This window comes from Rhamphochromis longiceps, linkage group LG4 (assembly GCF_057381845.1).
Source record: "Rhamphochromis longiceps isolate RC_006_pf linkage group LG4, R_longiceps_female_GT1.1, whole genome shotgun sequence".
NCBI lineage: Eukaryota > Metazoa > Chordata > Actinopteri > Cichliformes > Cichlidae > Rhamphochromis > Rhamphochromis longiceps.
The window spans coordinates 36,008,753-36,030,816 of record NC_140560.1 but is presented as its reverse complement, the minus strand read 5'-3'; the positions used below and the strand labels follow the sequence as shown (position 1 = coordinate 36,030,816).

Sequence of the window (22,064 nt, the reverse complement as noted above, 5' to 3'; positions counted from 1 at the left end):
CCACTTAAGGTGCAACTTTTAGGTGTATTTTATAAGTTTCCAACTGTATTTTCATCAGCTTCGCAGGTTTTCTCCTGAAGACCAAACCAGTGGTCATTCATACTATCCCAGTGTAAATAACAGATAAACAATAAAATAACACAAAGTTTCTGTTTTTCCACTATCTACTATAGAAATGTATGTTTACAGTAGCTTCACAGTGGAACAAAAAACCCCAAAACAAATTAAAACAAATTGAAAAACCTTTCATTTTATTCTTATAGGACACTCGGGACGATGAGCTACCAGAACTTTTGTTTGTCATTTTACACATTATTTCAATTTAAATTTCTTACAGTTTCCGGATGAAGAGTCGCGCTGACACACTTTCATTACTACAGCATCATTTCTTGATCGTGTAGAAAAACCAACATGTGCTGCTGAAATTGCTTCTTTTCCTTATATTAAAATATCTCAGGGATTAAATTTATGGTTAAAGTTCTTTACACTGCCTTTTTACTCAAACTCCTTTTATGATGTAAAATGAGTTTGATACACCGGCTGAAGGTCTCGTGGGGAACCTTTCAACCACCAAGTTCCACTTCTGAGTAAAAAAACCTCATAAAATATGTATGTGGGGTAATCAGGTTGTTAGTTTTTAACTGTTGCAAATCGGCAACGCCTGCCTTAAGAGGGTTAAATATACAAAGTGTGTTTTCATTTTATTGTGTTTTTGATGGAGGGGGTCAACACAGGAGGTCCATAACTGTTTGCCTTCTTTCATCAGCTTTTAGTGTTAGAAAAGGTTTTAGGGATGCTGAAGCTCCCAAAGAAGACTCACACTCCTTATACACACATGTGACTTTATGTTTGATTTAACCATCCTGCTCGCGTCTGTAGTTGGAAACAGTTACCATCAAGGGAGTGATGAGTCTTTAACCAACCAGTTAGCATGCATTAGCAGGATGCTAACATTGTTTTTACAAAATTGCACACGCAGTCATGTTAAATTTGTGAAAACTAAAATAAACTGAGTTTTTTATGTTTAGCGGCAGATGTAAAGTGTTTCAGCTTCGTTCACTCCGTTGAGGACTGCAGGTGCTCCTGGACTGCAGCCAGTTTTAGTACATTTGGATCAATAGGATGTGGACAGGCCACGTTGTTGTATTCATTCTCAGTGTCTGAACAAATACATCACATAGTTCCTGAGACTTTTTATACGTGTGGAGAAAAAACTAATATAAACTTGTGTTGCTGTAAAAGAATAGCACTGAAGTCATTATTACCCATCGTTCGGGGACAGTAAAGGTCTGAAAATTTAAAAAGAAAAAACGAGAAACCCATTTGTAGCAGTTCCATCGATGTCTTCAAACATTATAAAAGCACCTTTGTGTTACCATCCACCCACCCTTTTATACAAACTCTGGTATTATTTGATTTTGTGCCATTGAAGTCCTCGTTCAGGGATACACTGGTGGCACTCGGTGTTTTCTTCATCAAAATTTTAAAAGTGCTAAATTCGCCTCATTCTTTTTATTTTTCAAGTACTTTGGAAGGTGTTAAGCAGCCTGTTTGTGCACCTCCATTGCTGGGCTGAAATCCTGCGCTCTTGCAGAGGTGTGTGTCAGTGTGTGTCTGTCCTCATGCGTTTGATGGGAGGGCGAGGTCCTCTCTTTGAAAGCCTGCAGGCTGCTCTTCAGATGAAAAAGCACACAAGCGACTGCCTCGGAGATCACATGCCACTCAAACTGTGCAGTCAGACCTGAGAGTGTCAGAGAGCGGGGATATGGAAGAGACGGATGAAGGGAATACGTTTGCAGGCGTGGGGGAGAGGGAGTGATGGGAGCTGATGGGAATGGAGCTACAGTAGCTGAGCTGCGTCTGATTGCAGCTCTTGATAAAGAAAGTATCTGATAGGCTATCAGAGCTGTGGCCTGGGAGGATTTGAAATTTTTGTTGTACTATGGATTGGGCCACCTCTTCATCTTTTCACCCATCTTTGAGAGCGCTGATGGGATTTTGACAGCACTTGAGGAACGTTGCGTCTTCGATAGCGTTTCAGAATTGCATGTCAGTGTCGCAACTGCAAGACAAAAAAAAGAGTTGCTGGCTAAAGTCTGCAGGATCAGTCCAACTCAGGAGTTGGGAAAAGCTGCGATGCTGAAGCCAGAAAGTGTTTTTCCAGTTTTGTGTTTTCGTTCCTGTCTGTTGTTATATGAGATATTTTTCTGGCTTAAAATGGGGAGATAGTTCTTTTTGGTCATTTGAAAATTAAAAGTGTATTTTTGCTTTTCATACACAAGAAACCCCTGACATGTCTCGTTATAATGGTGGCCACAGTTTCAAATAACGGGGTCAGTGTATGCGCAGGTAATTCCTGTGAGCAGAGAAGCCCAAACATGTTGATGAGTGACAGCCGATCAGAATATTGTTGATTAAAGGGGGAGGGGCTAAAACGACCTAGATCAGACAGAAGGTGAACTGTGGCCCAGTGTAAGAACACAAGAGATACTTTACAGTAGCTTCACAGTCCGATCCAGTAATACAGACGAGCAGAACGTCACGTTGGAAGTTTTCTTTCATTTAACAGATTGACTGACAGGTTATTATTCATGTAACGCAGGAAACGTGACTTTGCTGTTAATCTCTTGGTTTAGTTTCAGGATCCTGCACTGTTTGAGCTTTTGTTACTTTTCTGAGTCATTTCATTTTTTCCTCTGACATATTTATTTTTATTGAGCAATTTTACTGTAATGGGCCGTTTTAGTATGCATTGGTGGTTTTTCTGTGGCGATTTTCCCAATTTTGGAGGTTAATAAAAAGTGCTTCTGTCTACATTCTCTGTATTTTTCATCTCTTATGGTTCACAGTGAAGCACTCAAAGGCAGCTTTTACATGACTGTGATTGATTTCTGACCTAATTAAGAAATGTAAAGCACTTCTTCATTAATTAATGTGCCTTCTTCAGCTAGCTAAATGTGCTTTCCCATTTGCTGTTCCCACAGAGCGTGTTCACTGTTTTGTTGGGCCCGTTCACCTTCTTCAACGCCCAGAAGACAAAGTATCTCCAGATTCTCACCTCACTCATGCGATGGATTGGTAAGAAAACATTCCTGCAGTATTCCCTCGTAACGTGCTGTTTTTCTTTTCACTATTTTCTCCCCTCGCTTTCTGTGACCTCTCCATTTCTGCAGCCTCTTTTTCCACACACACATATTTCCATTTTATCGGCGTCTCCCTCAGAGTTTCTTTCATCCCTCCCTCCTGCCTTCACCTGCCTGTGTGGCTGCTGCGTTTAAGGTCCGTCCATCATGGTTTGGTCCATCTCCTCTCATTCCTCAGCCTGACAGGCTTGACAGCCCGTCCCAAGCTTGATTGGACCGTCACTCACATGGCGACGGATGAAAATAAACCGCCCGTCCTGGGTCCACTGTTAAAATCACAACACCACTGAATCACGGCAGTCCCGCCGCCCCCGTACGGCCGCACGCTCGCTCACGTAAACGCACGCAGACACAACAGCGTTCGCGCTCTGTCCATCGTCTGACTAAATAACACGCGGGTTTTAGCTGCATCCTTCCCTCTTCCTCGTCTCAGCGTCCCCTGGCTCTGCAATTGATTGGTCGTGTCACTTTTGCAGGGCTCCAAACAACACGGGATAATGATTTAAAACGGCTCCAGTGGACAAGCGAAGATACTGGAACAGCAAATCGTTAAAAAAGAAAAACCAGCCTGTTTTTCTTGTAGGGCGGGGGTAAACCATCAAAATTACGTTGAAGTTGTTGATAAAAGCCAAAGATAAACTTGTCGTACTTATTTTGTTCTTGGTCTGCTGTACTTTAGGTCGAGTTTTGGCAGAGAAGAGAAGCAGACGTGCTTATTAAACTAACTATTAAATAATTCTCTCTGAACGTGAGCATCAAAATCAGCTGCGTCTCCAGTGAGTCTCTCGTCCTGTGGATGAATTTCTGCGTCACCTTGCTGGGCTGAAGCAGCTGAAATAGATCAGGCTAGCTGATTACTGAACATTAGAGTGAATGAATTATTCACTAGTAAAGTGATCATGTCATTGACCGGCTCTTAGAGGGATAAAAATGTAGTAGTTAGTAGTTAAATATAGCTGCACGGGCCTCTCAGCTGCCCATATTACCAGTATGGGATAAATATACGACCTGCTAAAAGTTAAAAACCCTTCAAAGCTATAAACAGACGGATACACTGGGGGAAGAGGCCGGTTATCAGCTGAACATATACAGTCCTGCAGCACATTTAACTAGTGAAGCATATCAAAATTCCCAGTCTTTCCTTTTGTCTGGAAATTATCTTCTATGATCAATTAACATTTCTCCTGTAGTGACATTCACACCAAGCAGCTCTGTCAGTGGCATACATTTAGTCAACTACACAAACAGCACACATTCAGTCAGTGTCTGTAAAGGTCAGTACTGTTCTCGGAATGAGTTCACCTCTGTGGACTCATTCCGCTTCCTGGGTACCACCATCACCCAGGACCTGAAGTGGGAGCCCACCATCACCTCCGTCATCAAGAAAGCCCAGCAGAGGATGTACTTCCTGAGGCAGCTGAAGAAATTCAACCTGCCAACACGGACGATGATGCAATTCTACACTGCAATCATCGAGTCCATCCTCACCTCCTCCATCACCGTGTGGTACGCTGGAGCCACTATCAGGGACAAACAGAGACTGCAGCGTGTTGTGCGCTCTGCTGAGAAGGTGATTGGCTGCAGACTCCCATCTCTGCAGGACCTGTACACCTCCAGGACACTGCGGCGTGCAGCCCGGATCTCAGCTGACCCTTCTCACCCTGGACACAGTCTGTTTGACCTGCTCCCCTCAGGCAGGAGGCTCCGGTCCATTCGCACCAGAACCTCTCGCCACAAGAACAGTTTCTTCCCCTCTGCTGTTGGACACATGAACAATAACCACATGACTGTCCCCGCCACTAACACATGACCCTACGCTGTGTCACTGCATCATTTCATGTTTGGCACTGATCACCACCTGCACTCATGTATATATCTTTCTACGTAGCACTCATAATTCTTATTCTCATGTATATATCTCATGTATATCTCATGCACATATCTTTCTTTCGACATAGCACTTTAATTCTTATTGTCTGCACTGAAGCACCGCAGCAATTTCCTAATGTTGTAAACCTCAACATCTGGCAATAAACCCATTCTGATTCTGATTCTGATTCTGATTCTGATAAAAGCGCTCCACAACAATCCAGAAGCAAGTCGACCTCTTTACGAGAGACGACAGCTAAAGCGTTGGCGCTGTTTCAAAACATTTTTGTGTTTCGTGTCGACTTTCACGTCCTGTTTTACATCCAGCAGTTTCCACTTTGTTACACGTTAAAATGAGGACTTAATAACCTTCTGTAACACTCCGAGTCCAAGTGCTGACCTGTGCACAGATGTCTTGGCCCTCGTCGCGGCCTACTTTATCCATCACACCATCGATCCTTATTATCGGCCTGGATCCTTTTCTTTGCTCTGTCCAGTTGTGCATCTTTGTTTTTGGTGCAGAGCAGCAAGCAGCCTTCCCAGTGTGTAAAGACAGTCTGAGTTTTAGATTGCTTGTTGGAGTATTTCTGCATGAGCTGCGTCTTGAGGACGAGTCAATGTGCTGGAGCAAATAGGCTGCATGCAGAATATGAACAAATGAACGATAAGAAGCTTGTTTGCGAGCTGGGGCGCTCGTACTCGTAGCCCCATATTTTGTAATTCTACCATCTGGAAAATGTATGTTGTGTAGTTGTTTTTTATATTGTGTCCCTGGGTGTTGGTATCCGCTTTATTTGAAGGCGCTGACACTGACCACATGAGACAGGAGACCCTGCCTCCCCTCCTGACCATTACTCACCAGTCCCCGGATACACCTGCAGTCACATGTGCTGCCCTGAGCGAAGACGGGGTGCGTTTGATGTCAGGGGTAGCAGCTGGCCGGTGCGTCGGTGCCCCGCCCGCCGCCCTCGGCTCCGGCCTTGTCACAGTTGTTGCCACTCAACTGTAGTCACCTCGTTGTCCAGAGAGCCCCGATTTTTACACCAAACATGAGTGATGGTGTACCTGCCTGCTGCTCGGCTGTCGGTGACATGCTGGGATATTCAGCAGAGTCGCCATTAGCCTGGGTCAGCGCGACACCTTTTATACAACCCAGAATTCCTAGCTGCAGTCATTTAGTCACCTTGTTTGCAGCGGTGCCATATAAATCTAAATTAATGCTTTATAGTCACTAATAAAGGACGTCATCAGGGCCATCTGCATCTCTGCGATAACGTGTCTCACAGCAGAAGTACCTCACATGTTGGTGAAGGACAAGGAGACAGAGAAGGAACCACAGTGCACAGCTTGTATATGAATATTCAGTGTTATGTATACACGATGCGTTGTAGCTGCAGTTAGATGTAGTTGGAGTGTCTTCACCTTATTTTTGTTGTTTTTTTTCCACATTAATCTTAATAAATATAAGGTAAAGGCAGACATTGCTGTAACCTGTTGCAGCCGGCCTCTTCCTGCCCGCTGTCAGCAGAGTGGATCATTACTGGTGCTCCAGAAGGACACTTTCCAAACACTTACAGGAGTACACAGCTTCTCTAATTGTTATTGAGTCATATGAGACAAAGGGAAAAAGTTAACAGCCTGTCCGCTCAGTAAATAAGTATTCATTACTGCCAGCCATCTCTCCTGAGACGTGTGGATAGATGTGTAGAGGGGCTGCTGTCTGAGTTTATCAGTAGGTCGGTGCCATGTGGATCTCAGGGCTCCTAAAAACAGCCATCAGACTTACTTAGCAGGAAAGCCTTTAAACATTTGTACTCGATGTTTGTGGCTGAAACAGTCCTCGATCAGGAAACTCCCATCTCCCATTATTGGGAAAAATGAAAACATAGATTTACACTCTAGCTTGACTGGCTGGCAGCAGGATATGGCTGCGATGGAGTGACTTTAGTTTGTCCAGTAAAATAGTACTTTTTGATTTCAGTGTAATTCATTTAAAACACTTTAAATCTTTAAGATTTTGTCCTGAGTTCATCTTTCATAAATAGCTTTTGCTGTAAGTCAAATGCTGTAAGTTTCAGCGAGCCGCAGGTCTCTCCATCCATCTAATGTTCTTAGTTTACAACAACATAATGTAAAGAGCCAAGAAACTCCCCGCAGGGATGCTCACAGCTGCCCACTGCCATTTTAAATGGCCATGGGATTGAGATATTGTTTTTGAAGGTCAGGGGGACTCTGGTGGCTTGTTGACTGGAAAGGTTCTGCTCATTCAGAGCGAGGGGTGAATTATGAGCCGGTCTTAATGAAGTGAGCAGCAGCCAGAATCACAGTTCAGAGGTCCTGAAAAATTACATTTCAAGACCAGCTGATGAGCATCAGTCCTGTTCTGGCTTTCAGTGACATTTGTGCTGTCAGGAGCAAAGAACCTTTTCTTTTTTTGCGTCTAAACATTTACATGATCACGACCACTTTCAGTGTTTTTACTGCCTGCTTGGCTTCGCTGCTTAGCACTGATGTTCCTTTGTGTGATGGCCACTTTGATTTTCTGCAGAGATGGTTTTGAGGTGGTTCAGGAATCACGATCCAATACAACTGTATCCACTAGCTAAGCTTTTAATTAGAGACACTGACCTCAGGTCTTTGTTTACCTCAGAGGCGGTGTCATTACACAGAAAGATTTGATTAAAGTGATTAAAATGTAATGCTGCAGTTTCAGCCATTTGTTTAAAAAATCGTTAATGCTTAATCCACTTAGCATTGTGGTCGTCATTTATTTGACATTTGACCTTAATTAGGCGTAATATTAGAATTATGTTTTGTAGGCTTTTTTAAAAACATTGATTAAAATGTAAACGGCTGACACTGTCCACTGCACGCACTCACTGCTGGGTAACAACTGGGAAACCAGTATATATACTGTATACTTATAGAAAGTTGGGTTGGACATGACAAAGCAGCTAATAGCAGGATGTACAATGTTAGCAAGCAGGTAGCTGTAACCTAGCTACACTGCAGGAATCTGGTGATGGTTAGTTTGTAACATTAGCTGGTAAAATAACATGAAAATGCTTCGTGGAGTTTATAGACCAGCATTGAGGGTCAATTAACAGACCTTGTCTATATTTTTCATATATTAACATGGATACTTGCATTAGCTAACATTTTCCAGAGGAGAGATCCTTCCATGAATATGATGACAGTTTGACTGTGCTCTTCCCCTGATGCTCAAATTCCTGTTTGGTAAGAGGGGCTTCATTAGTTACACTGTATTAAGTGCTTCATATCCAACGTAGCAGCTAAACGTCAGTATAAAATCCACCATGGATTTTTCCCAAACATTGAGTTTGTGTTGAGCTAGGAGATAAAACTTTGCTGAATTTTTCGCACTCTGCGATGTCTTTTTGCAACTCGACTGAACTGGTTTTATTCTGTTTATTAATAATCTGAGCACCTTTTTCATTTTGTGGTTGATTGCTGTCCTACAGGAGCTGTGCTTTTGTTTTTTCAAAACTCTGACAATTGGCTGGGCTCTTAATGCGAGTTAATATCATGTTCATGTATCCCTGATGTGTCACAGCTAATTGCTGTGCTATCACAGTTCGCATGTCATTACCAGTTTGGCCCCTTTCAGTTGCAAACTGATAGCAGACGGACTTCCTCTGATTGCCGTTTTATCACTTTATTGATGCACCAGAGTTGTTTCGAAGATGACACATGACTGCATGTTAAACTCGTGATGTTTAACATTTATTCGTAGTTCTTCCCCTGGAAACCATTTTACTGGGAAAGTCCTGACAGTCTATTTTATAAGTTACTTTAGACACGGACAATTTAAAAAAGCATCACAGTCATTTAAAATCAACATATTTAAGTCATAGTATAGAATAAGTATAAAAATCTAATAATTTCTTTTGAGAAAGTAGAATGAGCCAGAGAAATGTTATTTTTTTTAGTCCTAACCTTTTTTTAAATGAAGAATAAACCACTTCTTTACATTGTTTGTTTCCTTTTTATAAAGCACCTTGAGGCGACTGATGTTGCGAGTTGTTGCTATATAAATAAAATGAAATTTTGCATCTTTATCAAAGCATTTAAATCAGTGAAACAGAGGTTTGGCTGGCTCGTGTCTGTGAACCTCAGCTGCAGCATGGGGTGCTAAACGGTGCAGCCAACTGCTGCGCTGCTTTGTGCCATGTATACAGAAAGCCCTATCCAACATCACAGAGCACGTTAGGAGGCGAGGAAGCCACTTATCACCCAACAAATACGAGTAATTCAACAGCCCCAGCAGCTCGCTACCTCTGTTCCTGATAGGCTTGACGTGATGGAGGCTCGGCACAGTGAGAATTCCTGAAACCCTGGTGAGACCTGGGCAAAGAGCCGGAGCTACTAATTACTGCAGAGATTATCCAAGAGTGCTCAAGGAGTACCTCTCTTAATTAGGGATGGCAAGATTGCTGTGCGTTAAAACTGCCAGGGGGGGGATGCTTAAATTGGCCAACGTGACAAGAAAACAAGCAGCATCACCAGAACCTCGTGTTACATTCGAGCGCACAGCATTTCCTCTTCAGCACGGCTGCTTTTTTAAGCATCAAAGCACAGCGCAGATGTCCTTGACCTTCCTGCAGTCATCAGTGAATTGCTCACACTTAAGTACTCGCGTTGTTCCATTCAAAGAGCAGGGCCTCCCAACTTTCAGCTTTCCTGTGCACCACTGCACATGAGATTGATCACCTCTCACCTTCTACCATTTTCTCCTCATTGATTGAGTCCAGGATTCCCATCTCTTCTCCGATAGCATCTGGGAGTCTTTCTCTCAAGGCAGTCGATGACTTCTTGGAGCATTGAGAGAGTCTGCCAGCCTTGGCTCTAACCGCGTCTGCTATGTTTGCTACTAGAGACAACACAGCCGTACGAGCTTGCTCTGGAGGGTCGTTAAGTTGAAGCATTCCTCACAAGGTCAATGGCGTTCCCATCCAGGTAATATAAATCACTGGCTCAAAGAGATTGACGGGCCTAGTCGTGGGGATTGGGATACGTGGCTGCTCAATTTACTCAGCTCCTGTTGTCGCACGTCAAGTGCGGTGGAGAGTATTGGTTGGGCTCAGTGTGTCTATGTGAAGGCGCATTGAATTAGCATATCTCGACGGGTAGGTGCAGGGGTAATGGCTCATCCTGTCTGTGATGGTATGTTGTGCAGGGGCTTTGAAAGATGGGTGTTGTTTTCACGCTTCCACATGTGCACTGCACAGACGTGGCACTGAAATCCAGTCCATGAAGGTGATTCTGAAAGTTTAATTTCAAACATTTATAACCTGTGATTTCAGTATAACTGCCCAAATAAGCTCCCACAGGCCAAAGATGGCTGATGACTGGTAGATATGCAAGTATACAGTCAGATCAGACATTAGTCACTCCTATGATGAAGTCCATGAGATGTCAGATTGCATCAACGTGCGAATAGTAGCATTAACAGCTCCAGTGCCTTTTGCACACTCAATCCATCACCTAAACCAAAAGGAGTCATTTCAGCAGGGCGCACAGCATTTCCTGTTGTGTATACTAGCAAGTGAGGACTACATCGATGTTTGTGACACCTAATTTACAGGTCAGTTAACTGGTTTGGCATTTTTAGGTTTTAGAATTGGCTAAGACTACAATAGAGCACTAAAATAATACTGTTTAGTTTAAACATCTACGCCTTTACTCGCTCACATACTTGGTAAAATTATCTTTGGGTCTAATTCTCCTGAAATCATTTGAGATTTATGTGTGAAATGTTTCCGGTGAGCAAATAAAAACCACAGAAGAAGACAGGAGCATTAATGGCTACAAGAAGACGTGATGAGTTTAGATTAACGCAGAGTCGTGTGTACGCACTACCCGGCTCTCTGTAATTTGTCACTGAATAATGCCTTTTAAGGAGTAATGAATGCCCCTTATGCTCGTCTCTTACGTCAGTCCAGAGAATTATGAGGCCTTACTGAATTTACTATGTAAATAAACTTCTACACTCAGTTAAGGTGATCAAAGCTAATATGCTTTCATTTCACGGCTGTACAGTACTCCAGCATTGAGATTCATGGCTTATAGGTGCAATGAGCGCGATAAAATTGTCACGGCCGGACGTGATTTGCCCACCTCGTGTAGCATTATGCAGGCGAGGGCCGGTGACAAATGAGCACATTATGAAAGGCTTCAATCTAGTGCTCAGCTCCTCTCTACCATCTGATTGACTTTCAGTTACTTTGAATTATAATGAGTTGGTTCCTGTGACTTTAGTGGGATAAATGAGTGCTTTGTCTCTGATCAGCATAAAAACGTTCTAATTGTGGGCCAAAGAAATGTTTTCCAATCGATTCTTTTCAATTTAAAAGCATTTGGAGTTATATTTCATTTTTAAGCTTCAATAAGATTTGACTGGGAGCTTCCCAGTACAACCAGCCCCGTTGTCCTTGCAGGCTCTCCTGCAGCATCTTAATCTTGGCCAGACTTGGAAAAAGGTGCTTTAGGTAATGTAACCGTGCCCAACCACCCTGAGGCACTCTTAATTAAAAGCCCCGTGCTAGTTTCCTTCCTGTGCAGCCTGTGAGTGTTGGAGAAAGATGGAGAAAAGCCTTCTTTCTCTTCCCCTGCACCTTCGTCTCCCTGGTGTACCGCAGGCAGACGGGTTTAGTTGCCAGCTATTTCACACATAGCTTCGTGCAGACAGAAAGGCGGAAAAAGATGAGAGTTTGAAGGAGAAAGAAGACAGGCGGAGCAAAGGGGGCAGACAGATGGTTTTGGCAATGACTCTTTCACACATTGCAGATGTTTTGTAGGAAGAGGAGCAATTCAGAAAGAGTATCTATACAGCACAGATAAATTAAGGGACTTTTTTGCGTGTCATCGTCCTTGAAAGCTGGTGTGTTGCCCATTCGTTTGACATCTCTGTGTAAGAGGGTTGAGGTTGTAGCGGGGAGTCGCAGAGCTTTCCCCGGAGCCACAGATTACATTGGGCCTAAGCCAAAGATGCATTCAATATTGAACAGTCGTGAAACAGGTTTTACAGAGTTTGTGCTTACATGTGAAATTCAAGGCAAGCGTGAAACAAGGGTGCGAAATGTAGCTGTGTTGTGTTTTCCTGACACGGCTACATTTTCAGCAAGTGTTCAATCAGGCGGCCCATCAGTTATAATCCCATGAGTTTAGCCTCTGGAGACAATGGCCCGAGTTTTGGAGAAAGCTAAACGATGGACACAGCTTCTGGGTCTAATGGAGTTGCTTTCTTTTGACGTGGCCAGTAGGGGGCGACCTTTCTGGTTCTGCAAAGAAGTCTGTTTGAATCGAGGTCTATGACAAAATTAGCTCACTTCTCCTTTGACGTATGACCTCAGTAAAAACGCTTCTGATGAGCGCCATGTTTCTCTGTTAAATGATCTTCACTTTCTGAGTAAAACAGACGATAAAGGACGGCGCGCTTTAAAGTGTCGCTGCTTTGTGATAGATGAGTCGGTACCTTATGAGCTTGCAGTGTCGTGTCGTTGCCTTTTTTAAAATTGTGCACGATATAAAATATATACCAAGTTATACTGAAATCAGTGCTGATTTCGTTCGTTATCCATGCAGGTAAATTTAAGCAAGTGAATAAAAGTGAATATTATTTTTCAGAGATCAGATTACTCTTTTGTAAAGCTCTACATCCACACTGAAACACTGAAACACTAAAACAAAGGCAAAATGAGCTTTTTTTCCTGGTTCTTCTTTGGTCAGCAGTTATTTTGCCTCTTGTACAGTGTAGATGAACAAAGCTTGCCTTGTGGCATATTGCATCCCTACAGTTTGGTCTGCAGATGTTAGATATTCCCATCAAAGACAGCGTGAGTCTCAGTCTTATAGAGTGATGTCAGAGTTTAAGGTATAGAATTATTTTACTGCAGATATGAGGCATATAATGGTCCGAGTGACACTTCCTAAATGTCACCGAGTGTTTAAAGGACAGCTGATAATGAAAGCTGAGGAGCTGGCTCCTGGCCTGGGCTATGACTAACTCCTGGTGTCACGGGTTGATTGAGTGTGTGTGTGTGTGTGTGTGTGTGTGTGTGTGTGTGTGTGTGTGTGTGTGAGAGAGAGGAGAGATGGCTTGCTGGGCCACATGACCGTTAGCCTGTAACAGGACTGCATGCGGCTCTCAGGAGTCTCCTTTAGACACAGCTGCCAACGATGCGCCTCCTGAAATCAATTGGAGCTGCAGTGGGAACCGCAGGACGGTTTTATACTGGGCCGTGAAACGACCGCTGGTTTGTTTTTTACGCCTGATGTTTCTGGAACAAACAGCTGGAAGGCAGTTCAGCACTGCCATCTTTATCCACATGAGGTTAAACTCTGAGAGAACTGAGACCGGACTACAATGTGGTCACCATATCAGGTTTTCACCTCGTTGATCTTTTGAGAGAATTCACTCTATAACTATAGAAATCAGTCAAATGCACCTTCAACTTTATGTATGGCATGTTTTGGAAGCCCAGTTTAATTCAAAATAAAAGCACAAAAAAGGTGGAGAGACAATTATTTCTGATATTTTCATGTTTATATTTTATTTTTATATAATAATAATAATCTGATAACCAGTTTGGAGTTGAGTGGATTATATGCACCAAATACTTCATTTAAAAAAGTTGAATTAAACTGACGCTGTAAAGCCTGGATTTAAACCAAAATAATACTTATTGGGTACACTTTGCTGTTTTACAAGAACATTAAAATCAAGTGAGACCATCAGAAAAACGCTGTCTTAAACCCTCCCTCTTTACTATTTATCATCTCTTTTATTTGTTATTTGTAAAGTTGATAAATAATGTACAGGAAGTTCAGCTCCCTCACACTAACGCAGTCCTGCACTCACAAACACAAGATTCAATCTAAATACCTTTGATAACACTTGGAAGATTACAAGATTTAACCCTGTGGATGTTAGTAACTAATGTTAGAGTGATGTTACTGATATTTAACTAAATTAGATTTTTTTTGAGCTGCAGTTGCGCAACACTGAAGGCCAGATGACCAGATCATGATATCTTTAAAATAGCTTAATTGAAAATGTGTAAAAAGTACATTTACTGTAATAGTTTGCAGAAGTTTGAAGTTAAACATCTTCAAAAAATATAATCTGCAAGAACTATATAGTTTCTAATATAGATGTAAGATGCTTATTTGATTAATTTGACTTACATTTCTGTATTTAAACCCAGAGAAATGATTCATTTAGTGTAATGGTCAACATTTCCCTTTTACTCCTGTCAGCCACCACGCTGAGGCTGCAGTCACACAACCATAGAGACCGGTCAAGCACCCCATAGTAACCACCGATCACTAAGGGAAAACGGGTATTTTCCTGTTGCCAAGTGCTTCCTGTTACTACTTAGTTGCACAGAGTTATATGGGTACTACTGAAAACCTCCCTATGATTAAGTTCTTTGCAGATGTCTACAGTCACCCGCAAGTTGCATTGAAGACTCCAACTTGTCTGCAAATATTTGTGTGTCAACCAACCCACCCACCAACCCCTATCCACCCCCACCCAAATCAGTCAAGGCAGGCGGCCATCCCTCCCTGAGCCTTGTTCTGCTAGAGCAGGGGTCTCCGACTCCAGGTCTCGAGGGCCGATGTCCTGCAGGTTTTAGATCTCACACTGGGTCTGCACACCTGAATCAAATGATGAGTTCATTAGCAGACCTCTGGAGAACTTCACGACATGTTGAGGAGGAAATTTAGCCATTTGAATCAGCTGTTGGTTCAAGGACACATCTAACGCTGCAGGCCCTTGAGGCCTGGCGTTGGGGACCCCTGTGCTGGAGGTTTCTTCCTGTTAAATGGAAGTTTTTCCTTACTGCTGTTGCCAAAGCACTTGCTCATACGTGGGTCATATGATTGTTGAGATTTTCTGTTTTCTTTGTATTATTGTAGGGTTTTTACCTTACACTATAAAGCGCCTTAAGGCAACTGTTGTTGTCATTTGGCGGTGTGTATAAATAAAACTGAACTTAATTGAATTTGCCAACTAGGCCTTCTTAGTAAAAGCAGTAAAACTGTGAAAAGTGTTATGCAAACTGGAAATGGAGACTGTTCACTGTCAAAATAAAAGCTGGGCCTTTTCAAAAATGCCATATGGTGCGCTACTGTTCGGTGGTTAGTTGGCAAGTGTTTGCTCGTCAGGGTCTTTCGTGTAAACTGTGGGAACCTCAGATATCTGTTAGCAGCCAAAGCAAACACAGGGAGGTTTTTGGTGGAGGATCCTCTCGGCAACAGATTTCAGTCCGCAAACTCAACAAGCACTCACCAACTGGTTGAGGAATACACATCTTTCCCTACTGACTGGAGGTTGCCGAGGAATCACCCATTGGTCTTTGGGGGTCATTTGAGGCACACGGTGCTGATGCCCCACTGGCCTGCTGATTTAAATCCTCTGTTTGTGGGGTGCAGTCAGTTGGAAGAAAGCAGGCTTGTTTTGAACTTTAACTTCTTTCATAGCTACTCAAGAAAAATAAAGTGGAGCTGAAAATGAGCAGAATAGTTCTCCTTTCTACCAGGATGGTCAAATGTACAATAATATTATAGCTTTTCTGCCATCAGTGGGTTTTTAAAATCTATTTCCTGTTTTGTTTTTGTCCCTCCAGCTTTCACCATGATGATCATCTTGGCAGTAATTCGCATCGGTAAAGACCACGGCGCGGGACACCCACCTGTCGCCTCCTTGTCTGGGGTCCCCAACCTGTTCGGGGTGTGCGTCTACTCCTTCATGTGCCAACACTCACTGCCGTCCCTGGTGACGCCCATCTCTAACAAGAAGCGCGTCGGCTCGCTGGTGCTTTTCGACTACATCCTCATCCTCGGCTTCTACGTGCTCCTCTCGTTCACCGCCATCTTCTGCTTCGATAGCTCGCTGCTCTACGACATGTACACCCTGAACTTCACAGACAACTGCGACGTCTTAGACATCCCGGTGCTGCGCTACTTCCTCGGCTTGTTCCCCGTCTTCACCATCAGCACCAACTTCCCCATCATCGCCGTCACGCTTCGAAACAACTGGAAGACCCTGTTCCACCGAGACGGAGGTACCTACCCGTGGGTGGTGGACCGAGTGGTATTTCCCCTCATTACACTCGTGCCCCCCATCGTGGTTGCCTTCTGTACACACAACTTGGAATCCTTGGTGGGAATCACAGGGTCCTATGCCGGTACAGGGATCCAGTACATTGTCCCAGCCTTCCTTGTCTTTTACGCCAGGCGCCACCTGGAGCCTGTGATGGGCAGAGATGCCATCAACAAGCACCGGTCACCCTTCCGCCACAGCTTCTGGGTGTGGTTCGTTTTGCTGTGGGCTGCCTTCAGCCTCATGTTTGTCACAGCCAACATCATCCTGACTGACACCAAGAACTGAGAACTCGTATCTGTGTTTCAGTTTGTGGTTCCCGTACAGGAAGCCTTATTGCTGCTGGTTGGGCAGTGTGCCCTTTTTTTGAACGTTTGTTGGGTCAATTAAATGTAATTAAGAGTAATTTATCAAATATTTTTTGAAAATTCAATTCAGTTTTGTTTATATAGCGCCAAATCACAATAAAAGTTGCCTCAAGGCGCTTTATATTGTACAGCAGATACAGAGAAAAGCCCAACAATAGTATGACCCCCTATGAGCAAGCACTTTGGCAACAGTGGGAAGGAAAAACTCCCTTTTAACAGGAAGAAACCTCCAGCAGAACCAGGCCCAGGGAGGGGCGGGGCCATCTGCTGCGACCGGTTGGGGTGAGAGAAGGAAGACAGGATAAAGACATGCTGTGGAAGAGAGACAGAGGTTAATAACAGATATGATTCAATGCAGAGAGCTCTGTTAATACATAGTGAGTGAGAAAGGTGACTGGAAAGGAAAAACTCAATGCATCATGGGAATCCCCCGGCAGCCTATGTCTATTGCAGCATAACTAAGGGAGGATTCAGGGTCACCTGGTCCAGCCCTAACTATATGCTTTAGCAAAAAGGAAAGTTTGAAGCCTGATCTTGAAAGTAGAGATAGTGTCTGTCTCCTGAATCCAAACTGGAAGCTGGTTCCACAGAAGAGGGGCCTGAAAACTGAAGGCTCTGCCTCCCATTCTACTTTTAAATACTCTAGGAACAACAAGTAGGCCTGCAGAGCGAGAGCGAAGTGCTCTAATAGGGTGATATGGTACTACAAGGTCATTAAGATAAGATGGGGCCTGATTATTTAAGAGCTTGTATGTGAGGAGCAGGATTTTTTTTTTACAGTTCATTACAGTCGTCCAGCCTGGAAGTAATAAATGCATGAACTAGTTTTTCAGCGTCACTCTGAGACAGGATATTTCTAACTTTAGAGATGTTGCACAAATGGAAGAAAGCAGTCTTACATATTTGTTTAATATGTGCGTTGAAGGACATGTCCTGGTCAAAAGGGACCAAATGTCACATGTTTCATGTTCCACAAAAGTAAAGCTGGAGCAGTGCATGAGAGTTAAAGGGAATTTATTAATAGGGTTTTTTGTCAATAAACACCAGACAGTTTGAGTTTTTCACAAAGTTTTGCACTTTTTAAAAATGTATCCGACAGGCTTTTTGTGGCTTTTTAAGCCTCAAAAGAAGAGAAAGATGTTTAACCCTTATTTATCACCCGCCAGGATTGCTGTCCAAGTATCGGACAAAATTGTCAACGCAACCATCACTGGAGAGCGTTCTTCCAGCAAACGCTTCATTTAAAGCAAGCGTTAGAGTCGGGTGGTGTGACTCACATTACAACAACAACATTACGGGCAACCAAGTAGTTCTGAATGCTACAACGTGGAAAAATGAGTTTTTCCTTTGCAGTTAGCTCGATCATGTTGTTATCTGGAGGATTTGTAGACTACTGGGGATTTAGCTGTGACTCTATCGCAGAGCAGGTTGGTTTTATTCAGTCCACCTCTTCAGCAGTAATGGTGCTTCTGAAGTAGCAGCTGACACGTAGCATCACCCTGATACACAAGAATATGAATTATTCCACAGTGTGAAGGACGTCTGCTCTGTCATCACACTGGCTCAACAACAATGTGCTGTTTTTGATCTGCAGCAACATATGCTCTCATTGGTAATCTGAGTACTCTAACATGCTACTTAACACGCCGTGCTGCTTAACAGCTCTGTGGGTTGCTCTTAAAGTTTGCCTCATTCATATTCCAAACTATAGAAAAGATCCGACGGACCTTGAGGGCAGAATGTTCCAGTAAAAATATATTAAAGCAAGCGGAAGAGCAGACATGAAAAAGAGCCTGTCACATTCAGACTTGTGCTCTGTTGCAAAACTTGATAATGAGATTGGAACTGGGACCAACAGAAGAAGAAAAACGAAGGGATCGGGGACGATCACTCTTTCATGTCTGACGTGCATCCATTCCTCAGCGGCGGCTGCCTCCAATCTCCTCGCCTCCCCCTGGTGAACAATGAAGCTCCGTCCGTGACAGATCCACTGACAGATAGGCTTCCAGGAGGAGCTCCATCTCTGTTTATCACCTGACACTCGCGCCTGTAGTTCACACACAGGGCATGTCTTCCCGTCTTCTACTCCTCAGCACCCATTCATGACTCTGTCAGCCTCGAGCTGTATCCATCACACAGCTGCACCTGACAGGATAATGGAGATCTACAGTGCTTCAGCTCTGGCTGTGACGAAGGCATCCGCGGCCAAAAGCGATGGGAGCCAACTGCACAGCTTCATAAAGTGCACGCTGTACTGTACACCAATGGTAACTTCACTGACACTTGGCAGCTTCTTCCAACTTCATTATCGCCCTTACACTTCCATCTTTGACCCGTTGCACGATTCTGTCTGTGTGATTTTCACATTACAGTGGAAATCATCTGGAAATACTTCAGTGCAGACTAACAACAACCAGAAAAACCTTCATGCTCGACTTATAGTGTCGCACACAGGTTTGCAGGCAAATGTAGGTGGTGCTCAGAGACCCAAGCAGCAGTGACCTCCAGCAGCGTGGTGACCACAGAGTGAGAAACTAGCAGCAGTACAAAGCGGGCAGATCCCAAATTAAATTTACCTGAACTGTGAGCTGAGCTGTCACAGCATAGAGTAACTTTGACATATGACAGGTTCAGCCGCAAAGCGAAGCACGGTGAACAAAACGCTGCTTTAAGGAAAACAGTTGAGATCACAACGCGGCAAAGATGAATGCAATCATGGGCAATGAACTTTCAGCCTTTGGAGACAAACAGCTCTGGAAATAAATGGACAAATGGAAATAAAAAGGCAGCAAGACAGTGTGCCATTGAACACGGTCAAGTTGGCATTTTACATTCAGCCTGGCATCTAGAACAGAACAGAAGTCCCTCATCAGATAGCAACGTAGTTGCTGCAGGACGGCAACTTAACTGCACGTTAATATAAGCAACCTTTGTTTTTATGTAACAACGTAACCAGAATGCCACCAGCTGAGTGAAGTACCTGCTGTGTAGAGACACATCAGTGCAGACCGACTCAGACTGTTTATGAATCAGTCTGGGATTATTTGCAATCCTTCACCGATCTTCAGTCGCTTTTCTATTTTTGCTTTAGTGTGTTGGAGCTGTTAGGAGTTCTTTTGTTCTTTTTGTTGAATATGATTTTGTGACTGTTTGCAACCACCAAAGACAAAATTCAGCATTTAAGAAGCGCAAGAAAGTAGAGCTGGGAGGTGTGTTGCTTTATAACAGAGATACAGATTCCTGCTTGGCTGATGTAGTTTGGTTGCATCCGTCCATTTTCTACCACTTAACGGGGTTATGGGCTCACGGAGGCAGCCCTTTCCATCTGCTGCTTCAGCCCCTCTGTCGGATGTAGAGGACTTGCCAGTCTAATAATAAACTCTAGGTTTACTCTAGGTTAGCACTACTTCCCTTTATGTAAGGCTTTGACTTTGAGATGCTTAAATCGTGACTGGGTAACACCAAAGTCCTTCTCGAAGTCTTTGCCCAGTTGTTTGGATAAAATAAATAATTATTTAAATAAATGTAATTTCAGTGGATTCAGATCAGCATTAAAACCGCATATAAAGAGTCATAGGTCAAGTTTAATAAAAACCACCTAAAGGTTATCTCCGCCCGGATGCGTGCGGCTGTGAAATTCTCCCGTGGATTTTAATTTCAGATTATTAGTGTCTGAGGCTCCACACCTCAGAGTGTTTGGAACAAATGGAAAATGAGGACAAGTACAGATTTCTACTGCTTTCTGGTGATGGTAACATGTGAGGTAAATGGAGCTTTTATTTGGTTTGAAGCTGAAGTATGTAAAAGTCCCAGTCAGCCTGATTGAACATCAGATGGTCTGGAAGTATTTCCAGTGGGGAAATAGTTTTGGTTTACAAGGATTTTCTGCACCTTTACTGTGTAAAAACAGCTTTTTTGTCTGTGGACTTCATAACATTCCTACATTGTCTCACATTGTTTTTGTTTACATCTCAGAATAAAGATCCAGGTTATGTTTATGGTTAAACTGAGCATCTGTCTGTCAAAGGAAGAACGGACAGGTCAGCTGACCCAGCAAAGACATCCACACTTTTAGTCCAAAGCACAGTTAAAACGTCCTACAGTATATGCAGCGTGTACAGGATGATTACACGAGACTGTGGGAAAGTATTATCTTCTGGGTTTTAATTGTTGCTGTTGTTCTCAGCCTGTAGAAGAATTAACAGTTGTGGTCAATTTACATGCAAACGCAGTTTGAGGGTGTTGGGAGGGTTCAGCGGGTTGAGCAGTGGTTCCAAAGGCGCCGCAGCTTTTTCATCAACCGCTGTAATGCAGTTTAAATTGAAAGGTAATGTGCTGCGACTCGAGTGTTTTTAAGGCACTGCAGCGTCAGTCCAGCACTGCTGAAGGTTACAGGGGTGACGGCGTCTGTGGCGTCAGCAGGACGCGCCCGTCTTTAACAAGATCCGTCGCCAATAATCGAATTGACTGCAAATATCGGCGGTGGGTCCCACTGGTGTGACGCCCGCCAGCTTCGGTCTGGGTTGAGGGAGGAGCGGTGATGTTTAGAAGCCATTTACATGTTTGCAATGACCTGAAGTGAAGCGAATGATACGAACACGTGAACCCTGAAAAGATGTTTGATACTTCACCTGAAGCCAGACTCAACGTGTGTGTTTGTGCGAGCAGATCAGTTATGAAATGTGCCTTTTTTTAAAGAACAGCCCTAAACTTCCTTCTTATCATCTGAAGAGCAGCGTGCCCGACATCATCAGCATTAATCCTTTTCTTTAAAAATGACAATCTGTGTTTGCCAAAAAGAAACTTGCATGTTTTCCTTTTCTTTGTGTTTCATTTCTTTGTTTTTCTTCCATAAGTTTACATCTTGTGTTTGTTTACAGAGATCTGGCTGTAATGTTTCTGCTTTAATTGATATTCTGTTTCTTTTCTTTTTCTGTTTTTTTTTAATTATTTGGTTTTTATGACTCACAAAAAAGTTAAATAAATGAAATAAATGATTTATATTCATCTGAAGTGCATCAGCCTTGAAGGAAAACTCTGCTTTCCTAACCCTCGGTGACTTCAGCCTTTTGTCAAACATTTAGGGCTCAAACTAATCTGGTCTCTATTGTACCGTCATATTCTATTAACCGCTGAGATACGCTGCATGACCACATGAACAAAGTGGCTCAAGATAACTTTCTCTTTTGTGCCACAGCATCAGCTCTGTTGTGTTTCTCAATTTGTGATAAAAACTTGGAAGCTGATTTCCATTTGCTGTCCCTGGTTGACGTACTGTATCGACTGTTACTTCAAAACTGATCGAGTTTGTTAATGGAAAAGAAAAATCATATTTTTCTCGGGGTTTTGATGACGAGGGACGGATCGGACTGAAATCTCTGGCTTTCTTACATTTAGAATGACGAAAATGTGCAAAGTTGATCCGAATACGATGCCTGAGCTCATAAACTCATGAAAGGTTTCCACAGACCTTCTATAGGAGCAGACGTTACATCTGCGTTCTGCTTCTACTGCGTCCACCTTTTATACAGCCCGCGGTTACGTCATGTGAGCGAA

The 22,064-nt window shown here is 43.2% G+C and overlaps 1 protein-coding gene across 2 annotated transcripts in view; it reads left to right on the top strand.

Annotated features, from left to right (window-relative positions):
- The window catches only part of slc38a12 (solute carrier family 38 member 12), an 81,145-nt gene extending 59,423 nt beyond the window's left edge, over positions 1 to 21,722 (top strand). Inside the window, exons 9-10 of one of the 2 annotated variants that reach the window (XM_085404744.1) lie at positions 2,985 to 3,078; positions 15,665 to 21,722. In XM_085404744.1, coding sequence (XP_085260870.1) covers positions 2,985 to 3,078; positions 15,665 to 16,428 — 858 coding nt within the window. In that variant the 3' untranslated portion in view covers positions 16,429 to 21,722. The remainder of the gene's footprint in view (positions 1 to 2,984; positions 3,079 to 15,664) is intronic. The other variant, XM_085404743.1, reaches the window with a different exon arrangement.
- The last annotated feature ends 342 nt before the right edge of the window (positions 21,723 to 22,064 follow it).